At 38.5% G+C, this 11,119-nt stretch overlaps 1 protein-coding gene across 1 annotated transcript; it reads right to left on the reverse strand.

Annotated features, from left to right (window-relative positions):
* Positions 1-4,665: 4,665 nt before the first annotated feature.
* Positions 4,666-7,083, reverse strand: LOC117695397 (DDB1- and CUL4-associated factor 12-like protein 2). The gene is given in 2 exon segments (XM_034486266.2): positions 4,666-6,932; positions 6,934-7,083. Coding segments are annotated over 2 exon segments (1,410 nt in total). The 5' UTR covers positions 7,081-7,083; the 3' UTR covers positions 4,666-5,669.
* Between the last annotated feature and the right edge of the window lie 4,036 nt (positions 7,084-11,119).

Below are 11,119 nucleotides of genomic sequence, written 5' to 3' on the forward strand. Positions count from 1 at the left end.
CTCACTGGTACAAATTGGCATAAATATGCTCCAATTTTATTTTGAGAGAAAAGTTTCATTTTACCAGGAAGGGTGATATGTAGGAGGAACTAAGGTGGGAGGAGTACTGAGAGGAAGAGAAGGAGTAAGAAGAGGAGGAGAAGAAGGAGAGGAGAAGTTAGGTGAAGAGAGAGAGAAAGAGGGGGGAGACAGGGAGGCAGATGTTCATGTATCTCCACCAGTCAAAGATAGTTGATATATCTAGGTTGGGTTGTGGGTTACACCTCTGATTGAGCAATACCAATCTTATAAAGCCTTTGATTAACATTTTTTAAAAATGTATAAGTGCAAAAAAGAAAAGGGAGCATGGGATAGGGGTTTTCTAAGTGGGGGAATGGGGAAAGGGGATGGCATCTGAAGTGTAGATAAAATATCCAATAAAAAATAAAACAAACTAAAAAAAGAAGAAAATATTTTGAAACTATGTAAATAAAAAGAAAAATATCAGGGAAGATTTTAAAAATCACTGAGTTTTCCAATTGATATGTATGACGTGATATCCTCTCTGGCCAGGAATTAAAATTATGATTCTGCAGCCACTTTGTGACTGTGCTTATACAAATCGTGCAGTGTTTGAAGTTGATTTGGCTGAATAGTTGAGAAGAGAATCAGAAAGTCATGTTACTGCCTGTAATTGGGCTTTTGTTCATCCTCCCAGCCGTATGCTAGCAGAAATAAGACTCAGACTAAAACTATATTTACCATACATTAGCCATATATATATATATATATATATATATATATATATATATATATATATCATATAATACACATATAAAATATATATTATATAACATATATTATATATATAATATATAGTAGACATATGTAGTCTACTCTGACTAGATCATAACTTAGATAACCTAACTATTTTAACCTACCTTCTGCCACTTGGCTGGTTACCTATGTTCAAGTAATATTCTTATGTCTTCTCAAATCTTCCTGGGCCTATCTTTTGCCTGGCTTTTTCCTAGAATTCTTTCTCTGATGTCCCACCTCCCATTTCCTGCCTAAGCCCTAGGCTATAGACTTTTAATTGACAGATAATGAAGCCAAACAATACACAAATATTCTCTCTACCACTGCCAGATATCTGTGATGGGGAAAAAGTGTTCCATAATCAATCAGTGTTATTTACCTACCTTTAGAGAAACTATCTGGCTGGTCAATCACTGCTCCCATTGTTCTTACAAAATGTCTCCATGAACTTTCACACTGCATTGAGGTGAATTATTTTATCTTTATTCTGTTTCACATCCTTGATGAATTTTCTACCATAGATCACTTTCCTTCATTCTTTCTTCTTCCTCATCCAAGCCAGGATTAGAAAACTGTCTTCACTGATTTTTTTCCTTTCTGTGTTCTAAAGTAATGAATACCATGGTTTGAACTGTTACAGTATTTCATAAATATATGACTTATATAATAAATTTACTATTCCATACCCATCTATAAATAAATGTGCTATTAATATTATTGTACATATTATTAGATTTACAGCATGATTCTTCTTTTTTCCATTTTCAAAGAAAAATGTGATTATAAGTGGTATCCTGTTTGCATGTCAGTAATCTTGCCTAACAATAACATTAAAACAGTTTAGACTTCCAAGTACAATAAAACATAGCTGTAGTATTTATTTTATTAACTGTATAATATTCCTCATTATGACAGAGAGCCTAAATAGCCAAGTGAACATGTACAGTTTGTTAATGGTGGTTGTGTTTTTTTTTTTTTTTTTCAAAACTAGACTTGCTTTCAATGTAGAAGTACAGAGTTCAACATTTAAAAAGAATTGTCTGTGGATGCTGGCTGCTAGCACAAAGGTCTTATAACTGTGTCTTAGGTTTGTGTTCATATTTCTGTTTTATCTGTCAGAGACACTCTCTACTTTCTCATTTTTATTACACTGTTGGAATTTTGGTATAATAACTGTCTTCCTCCTTATTGTAGTGCTAACATGTTTTTAATATAAATGCTTTTAATAAACATTATTAAAAGATCCTAAGGAAGAAGGTACCAGAAATGTTATCACAAAAGGTATAATAAATTTTTGAATTGATAATTAAAGATTACACTCCATTGTTTTGGTATATATAAAATTAAAGTAACTTCCTGATACATTCTATTCCTTTAACTTTTTTCTTTTGACTTTAGCATCTTATCCATATAATATTAAAATACCCTCATTTGTACATATTAATCATGCACCTTCCCTGACCTATCTTGCTGCTTCCCAGATGAATATACTTTCATTAAAGAATAACTTTATTTTTAAGTGGTACCTTTTACTTTTCATGTACTGAAAAATTATGTTTAATGTTTTGCATTATAAATCAAGTTATAATTTTATTTATAAGTAAAATAATAATTTGGAGGAAATGACCATTTTTCCTATAATAACTCATTTATTCTTACAGCCATGAAAAATGGCAGTCCAGTGGCACTGATGTTTGAAATGAATATAGATTAATTAACTGAGTGTGTGCAAAACAAGGCAAAGGGTAGGGTAGCACAACATGTGGAGATCAGCACAGGTGGTGAGGTAATGGTCCAACTTTGAAGCTGCAATGATTTTTATGTTTTCAGAGATGCTGGTGTTGTGAGTACTGGGTCTGATACTCACTGTTAGAATTAGTTGGCTGACAATACTGAAGATGAAGCCCCGCTTTGAGATCTAAGTCCAACTTTACATCCTTCAAGAACGCAAGGCATCAACACTAGACCAATCTGAGCAATCCTAAGAGATATTGAATAGTACTGAAGAATTTTAACTAGGAGGCATACGATCCTTTAAAACTGTGATCAAGACTTAAAGTTACAATATCACTATTGAAAAAAATATCTTTTCGAGGTCATGACGGATGTCACAACATTTTTGTAAAATAGGGCACTTTTATTCACATGTTTTTTTATTTAAAAAATATTTTTAATTAATTAATTTATTTTATGTATATGAGTACACTGTAGCTGTCTTCAGACACACCAGAAGAGGGAACCAAATCCCATTACAAATGGTACTGAGCCACCATGTGGTTGCTGGGAATTGAACTCATGAATTCCCGAAGAGCAGTCAGTGCTCTTAATTGCTAAACCATCTTTCTAGACCCTCTTATATGCTTTTCATCCTAATTACTTCCTAGCTTCTTTCCTAGACATTGTGTTGTTTTCCTCTAAAAATAATAAATTGCCAGCATTTCTCAGTACTTTCTGTCTAATACTGAGAAATCACATCTTATCCTTATAGTCACTTCTTCATTGGATGTATTAACGCAATACGTGTCTAAAATTCAATATTCTTAGCTTAATTTGTCAGCTTCCACTTGTATCTTCTATGCTAATTTCTCTACATTTACTTGGTGCCACAAATTTTGTGTACAAGGAAGAGCTTCAGAGTTTACCATTTTAGGTTTTTTCACCTCCAAATAAAATGGCAAATAGTATTTTTTTTCACTTTAATTCCCCCTCATTCTTTCTAATAACCTTTCTATCTTTCTTGGAATTCATTAAATAGCATCTGATTAATTATAAATAACTGAAATTATGGTATCATAGACAAGGAAACTCAAATAATTACAGGTCCTCTTGTGTAACTTAATTCCATAAATGCAAGGTGAAGCCTTTCTCTATTTGTCTGATAGTATTTATATTGCTTCTCCTTATTTCCTCATGTTCTAAATCATTTTTTTAGAAGTTAGCCTTTACGATGACCATAAATCTCATTAAATTAGCCATATTGGCATTGAAAGTATCTAGAAGTGATGGATACAAGAATTTGAAGATAAACTGTGGAAAATATCATGGCAGACCTCCACAGATAAATCATAATAAAAAGGTGATTTACCCAGATATTTAATTTCTAGGAATTCATTTGTACATATTCTTTGACAAGTGAAAGCATATATGCAGCTAAATACTTACCACATCAACAATACTTATCAAAAGTACATTCCAACCAAAAAATGGAATAATATAAAATAAAAATTAGTTATATCTGTATGATTTTTTAAAAATGTATATATATATATAGATAGATAGATCTAGAGTTCATTCTATCATTTATATGTAAATAAAATATACACAGCTATCCCTAGGTATGCATAAAATCTTTCTAAGTAGTACATATACACACAAAGTATCTCTGTAGTAAACTATGGCCATAGACCAGAAATCCAGAAGTGAGAGACTTTTACTACCTATCTTTTTAAAAACATTGTCCATGTATATGCTTGTGTGTCTTTTTGTCTATCATATATGTTTAAGGGTCTTCATGGGCCTGAAGAGGGTATCAGATCTCCTGGAGCTGGAGTTAAAAGCAGTTATGAACTTTCAGACATGAATCCTGGTGACAGAACTCAGCAACCCAGGAAAGGCCAAACAGAACAAGCTCTTAAGTCTGAGCTATTTATTGTCTCCATGTCCAGTATCATTTATCTTTTAATCTATAAATGTTTCTTTTTTTAAAAGCAAGTGTGCAAAATGAAGTGTGCATAGCTGAAGCCAAGTGTCCTCTCCTAGGAAATTTTGATTTAGATATATACACTTGCAGAAGTACAAGTAAATATAAAATCACATTTAATCATTTTAAAACTTATTTTAATTATTATGGTGCTGAACACTATTTTTTTAACAACACATCACTCAAAAATGATCCAAATAAAGTAACTATATACGTACCCAATACAAGAATCAAACTGTACCCACTCTGACCATTGAAAATGGCTAACTGAACTATGTTTCTTTAATGTTAACAGGAAATGTTAATCCCCAAAATAACTTTCTAATTATCCTGAAAATTTACACCAGATTTCATTAGCTACAAACATCTTTAACATAAATGGTTCTCAGGAAAGCAGGTCATAATACAGTACTTTAAAAAAGAAGGCTTTAGGGCTAAGCATGGTTATGCTCAGGTTTTTCTGAATTAAAATTTTGTTGATTAGTAGTTTGAACAATATTGTATAATTCCATAAATAAGATAATACATCTTAAATCACTTTATACTCCCACAATGTTCAAAGCCACTCCTGAATTTTCCTACATTCAAATGAAAGACACTCAAAATGGTAATAGCCTAAAACTTAAAGTATGTTTTTCAAAACTTCGATTAGAGCTTTAAATATTTTTCTAAGATCAGCCCAACAAACATTTTAAAATATCTTCTATCAAAATGGCATGTCCATGGAATATTTAAAAGACTTGAACAGATTATTGAAATGCTGGTAAATCTCTAATGCTGAATTGCACTGAAAACAAAGCAACAACTGCATTTGCCTAAAGAAAGAAAATACATAAATCACTGCAAAAAAATAAAATCAAGACGTTTTATATGATACAGCAAAAACGTAGTGCTCTGAGAAAAAGTGCCAAAGTCAAACCAAGGAATATCCCTCCTTTCCCTCTCTCTTTCTTTCTTCCTCCTCCTCTTTTTCCCCATCTTCTTCCTTCTCTCTCCTTTCTCTTTTCCTTCCCTCTGAAGTTGAGCACTAGAAAGTTGGGTCAACTCCACTTTGAAAATAAATCACATACACAGTCATGTGCATACTCACATCACACAAAAGCACATATGCAAAGAATGTTAGCCTAGACTTGAAGATAAATCTATACACTTTCTTAAGAGTACAGAGGCTTTAGCTCCAGAGGCCTGCATAGTTGCCATGGAGGCCTGAAGGGAGTGGACCTCCACCCACAAAGAGTTTCATCTCAGGCCAGTTGTAACAGTGAGTGTAGAGTGCATTGGGGAATTCCTCGGTGCCACCAAAGTAATTCACCCAGAGTTCATCTTGGTTGAGCCAGCCTCTCCCACAAGTGAGTTTGAGCTTCCTCCCTGTGCGCCCAAGAAATGAGTCTGGACTAGCTGAGGCCCTTTCCTCCAGGAACTTCTGGGCACGGATGTCATAGAAGAGCAGAGAGCCATGTCCAGTGCCTACGGTGATGATGTGCTGGTAGAAACTGAGAGAACGCACACCTGTGCCTCCCTCTCGGGAACACAAGGGCTTGATGTTCTGCTGACGTTGTCTTGGATCCAGGAATGAAACGTGAGACTGGGAACCCACAGCATAGAGGGACAACTCATCACAGTAGGTGAGACACACATTCTCCCGGCAGTAAGGCAACCTTAAGGACAGCAGCCTGGACAGGGAGCTTCTGGCTTTCCACAAGTGGAAGTAGCCATCCAGGGACACAGCTCCAAGTTCCTGGTTTCTGCCACTGAATGCAAGGGCTCGCACTTTGCGGTTGCCCGGGTTAGTAGTTGCCCTCGGGATGGCCTCCATGTCCCTTGGACGAATGTGTGAATACCGTGGAATTCCTGAATTATTGTGCCAAGGAATGCTGCCATTGAACATATCAGGATCCACCCGCCAGAGTGCCACGGTGCCATCACGAGAGCCACTCACAGCCACGGTATCACTCATCCATGCAATGGCGAAGATCCAGTCCCTGTGGCCTTGACGGTCACCTAAGCACACAGGGTCTAGAGTGGGTAGCTGATAGACTGCTAGACTGTTGGGGTTTTCACCTCCTGTAGCTAGCAGGGTCTTAGAGGGATTCAGCTGGATGGCGTGGATGCCACAGGTGGGTTGGGCACGGGTTTGTCCAGGCCCCCTGTCTCGCATCAAGGGAATGCGAGTGATCCGGCCAGTCTGGACATCAACCACGAAGAGCGTGTTGCACTTGGTGCCACACACCACCTGCCTGGCATTGAGCCACTGCGATGCGAACACCTTGTTGAGGGGGCCCAGGGTCAGCTGGCGCTCCCTCAGCAGCTCGGGCAACCTGAGGACCCCGTAGCTGCGCAGGTCGCCTTCAAAAACCGCGAGCCCTGGGTGGCCATCGGCGCCCAGCGTGCGGCCCTTCAGGTAGTGCACCAAGGAGCGGCGAGCCACGGGCCGCCCTCGGCCTCTTGGCCAGCAGCAATGGCCCATCCGCTTGGCCTGTCCCCGCCACCTCAGCCGCCCGCCCAGGCGACAAAGAAGTCCCGGCGCCCTGCTCGACCTCAGAGGCTTTCCGCTTCCTGCTACCTGTTTGCTGAGGGGCCATAGTGGGCGGCGGGCGGGCTGCAGAGGCGGCGGCGGCGCTGCGGCGGCGGCGCGTGGCACCCTTGTTGGCCGTGGGGGTGGCTATGTCTCCGAATCAGCGGGGAGGGGGGGATGGCACTGAGTCCCAGGGGCAAGGAGGCTGAGTGATCCCTAGGGCACCGAACGTCCTGGGTCCTGGGTGCGTTGGTAGCCAAAGAGGAGAAGGTGGCAGCGTGGCTCTGCAAGGTTTGTGCTCTTGGAAGGAGCTGGATGCGGGCTGATTGCAGCGTTGAGTGTGGTGGCAGTGCTGAGGGCGGGAAGTGCTGCCGTCTGGGAGGTGGTGAAGTCAGTGTGGGGCTTGAGAGTAAGCTAAGAGACCTGAGGTTGAGAGGCGGAGAGAGTGGGAGGGGCTGTTGGCCATTGGGTGCTGGGTAGCACAAGCCAGTCTGGATGGGGGTTGGGAAGAAGCAGAGGGGATGGGCGCGGAGGAAGGCTGTGTGGAAACTCTGAGGAGATTCCTAGAGGGCTGAGCTCAAGTTAGCTCAGGACCTCACACAAGTTTGTTGGGGTTTTGTGTGTGTGTGTGTGTGTGTGTGTGTGTGTGTGTGTGTGTGTGTGTGTGTTTTGTTTTCTCTATCAGACCTACAACAGCTCCCAACTAGTGTAAAATCAAAACCTAAATGTAGTCAATCAGGATCAAAAGGAGCATCGAACATGACACCACTTGGGAAGAAATAAATGCACACTTTCTATAATCAGAGGACACTTTGACTAAGGTTGTTCTTTGAACTGGACTAGGCATGGAGGCGTTGTAAAGTGACCTCTGTAGTTTGTTTCTGCGATTTCTGTGAAAGCCCCTCTGCAGACTGCTTTTTAAACTAATCCAGCCTTACTCTGTTCTTGTTACTTTTTGTGTACTAACTCCTCAGGAACCTTAGAAGCCTGAGATGATGGGGTCCAGGGTAAGAGCAAAGAAGAGGTCCTTGAGAGAAAGGCATCCCTGTATTCTCCAGGTGGGGCAAGTCCAATTTATGAAGTGAAGACCAGGACTCCTGCAGAGTTCTGTCTTGTATGAAAGGCCATCTAAACATCTGGAAGGGAAATGAGATATCTGCAGTCAGATATCTGCAGTCAGATGGCGAAGAACTTTTCAGAGGGACAACACGACGCAATGGTGAGAGGGCAGATTTTAAGGACTTGGCAATCTCAAGAGTTAAGAGATCCATAGCTACTTTGAGGCTTCAGTGTATCCAGCTCATTTGCAGTTGTATACTGAGCAAGACCAATTGCAAAGCATACCTTTGAGTGGGAGATTGGTGGCTGTTACCAAGGCATATGGATACATGTGATATGAGGGTTCTAATTTGACATATCTGACGAGTTATATGAAATAACAGGTATTTTGTTGTTCTTTCCAGTACACAGCCATACAGGTTTTGTAAAGTTATCTCAACTCTACAAATTTCAGGTTCAAAATTCCTTGGACCTTTTTAACCAATCCCCAAAGTTCCCAGGGACTAAACCACTAACCAAAAAATACACATGGTGGGGGGACTCCTGGCTCCATCTTGATATGTAGCAGAACATGGCTTTATCATGGAGGCCCCCTTGACCTTGTGAAGGCTCGATGACCCCAGGGTAGGGGAATGGTAGGGTGCTGAGGCAGGAGTGGGTAGGCAGTTGAGGGAGCACCCTAATAGAAGCAGGGGAAGGAGAAGCAAGAGAAGGGGGGATAGGGGTTCTGTGGAGGGGAAACTGGGAGGGGGAATAACGTGAAATGTAAATAAATAACATAACCAATAAAAATGAAAAGAATAAAATATTGTTCCTCATGCTGGGTTTCCCACTATGATCGCTCTACCAAAGTTATATCCTGTTGGATAAAGAAAGAAAGCAAAGGTTAGAGGGAATTTTGCTTCTGTGACCTCTAATTAGTGTCATTTCTCTCCATCTTCCTAAGCAAAAGAAATGTGTCATAGTTTTAGTGTGGTCTTTTTAAAAGAGAGGAGGTTCAGTGCTGGCTATATGTTTTGCAGGAGGCACAATAAGGTAAGTAAGAGAGTGGGCTAGGGAGCCAGATAATGTGGTTTTCATTTTGGCTCTATGACATGAACACCTTAAATTAAACTAGTTTTTATATTTTTATATAATATTTATTTTGTGTTTATTACCTCATATATAAAATGGTGCTAGTACTACCCACAACACGGTCATTTATGGCTAAATGATCCTCTTTCTCTGTATATGAGCATGGGTATATGCTTGTTTTTGTGATAGAAGTGAGTAAGCAGGAGGATAAAATTAATAATTCAGATAGTATAGATTCTTAATAAAATTATCTTTAAAATTTCTGACTTTTTTTCCTTTCTACTATTTACCATTACACAGGTAGTGTGGTACTCAGGAAAGGGAAGATTTTGAGTGCTTACTATATTGCAAAACAAACGTATATATCATTACTAAAAGGTAGTATATTCTGAAACAAAATATTTCTAGAATTGGCCACTTTGTACTTGTATAAATCTCAATTGTACTGTGAGTTTAGAGATGAATATTCATAAAGGAAGAATGTATTCTAGGTATAAATTTACAGTGTGCTAGTGGATCTTAAAGGGGGAAATTTGGAAAGTTTCTTCTATGAAACACCCAGATTGGGGCTTTACCTTGAAACAGTTGCTGATATAGATGCATATTCCAAAAATCATTGATATTATTTATACATAGGGCATTTTATATATAGTTATTTTAGGGATAACGAATAGAAGTGAGTGAAAAATCATACAACACATTCTTTGATATCAGGCAGTTATGTAAAAACATGGATAAACTTAAGCCAGTGAAATAGACTTAGAAGATAGTGCACAAGGTACTCTATAGTATTGTAATTGTTATTTTCTTTACCCTTAATACCTTAATATCACTCAATTCAAAAGCACCATGAATGCCAATGCTTCCTGGTTTTATATCTCCACCACAAACTTTTGTTCTATCTCCTGCTTGACACATTTTATATCTCAAAACAAAATATCAAGGCCAGCTTATATAATCCAGAAATCTTGATATCAATGCTCATATTCTTAAACTGTTCCCATGAATTGTACTGCCATTTATTCAGCTGTTCAAACATAATTTCTAATAATTATCCTTGACACACATCTCTCCAATGTGTTTAGTTCCAATATTTTGTCTTCTAACATTTTTACATGCATCCTGGTCTCAATATCTCAGTGCTACCCCTAGATCTCCAACCACTACTTAGTCTTGATCATATAATAGTAATAGCAGGCTAAGTTATTTTCCAGAGACCCTTTTCTCCTCTCCATTAGGTCTTCCACACTCGGGTCAATGAAATTCTTTCTTGAAAATCCCCTCTTCCTATTGCACTGATTTAGACAAATAAGAACTTACCTGCACTCCTAAAATATAGACCAAAGCCTACAAAACATTCTACCAGGCCCAGCATGATATAATTTATGTTGCCATGCCAGAGTTCTTTTTTTTTGCTCATTATTTTTATTCTCTATCCACAATGGACCTTTTAAATGTTCTCAGCATTGCCTCATAATGTCATGCCTCAGATCTTTTTTTTTTTTTTTTTTTTTTGCATTATGTTCTCTCTGCCTGAAATACTTTCTGCCTCTAGGTCATCTACCTTTTACCTCTCACAGATACATGAATGTGTTAGCTGCTTATTTTTAGATCATAGGTAAAGTGTCACATTTTGAGGGAAAATCCCTTGGTACCCCACAATTAGATAGAGCACGGTACTCTATTATAAAGCAATGTCAATGTAAAATTCCATGTCTTTTGTCATATTAAGATTGCATGCCTATATTTATGACACTTGATAATAATTTGCAACTAGAACTCTGCCTGAGGACAGGAGAGACAGTATCCAGTTGGCTTACTTCTACACCCTAGCCTGTCTTACAAAACAAAATAAAACAAAACAAAACAACAAAACAAAGAAACAAAATACTAGTTTTTGCTGAGTGACAATTTAAAGCTTCTGGAACTTTTCAACCATGTCCTTATTTAGCAGAAGTTGAAGGTACAATCTT

This window comes from Arvicanthis niloticus, chromosome X (genome assembly GCF_011762505.2).
Source record: "Arvicanthis niloticus isolate mArvNil1 chromosome X, mArvNil1.pat.X, whole genome shotgun sequence".
Taxonomy (NCBI): Eukaryota; Metazoa; Chordata; class Mammalia; order Rodentia; family Muridae; genus Arvicanthis; species Arvicanthis niloticus.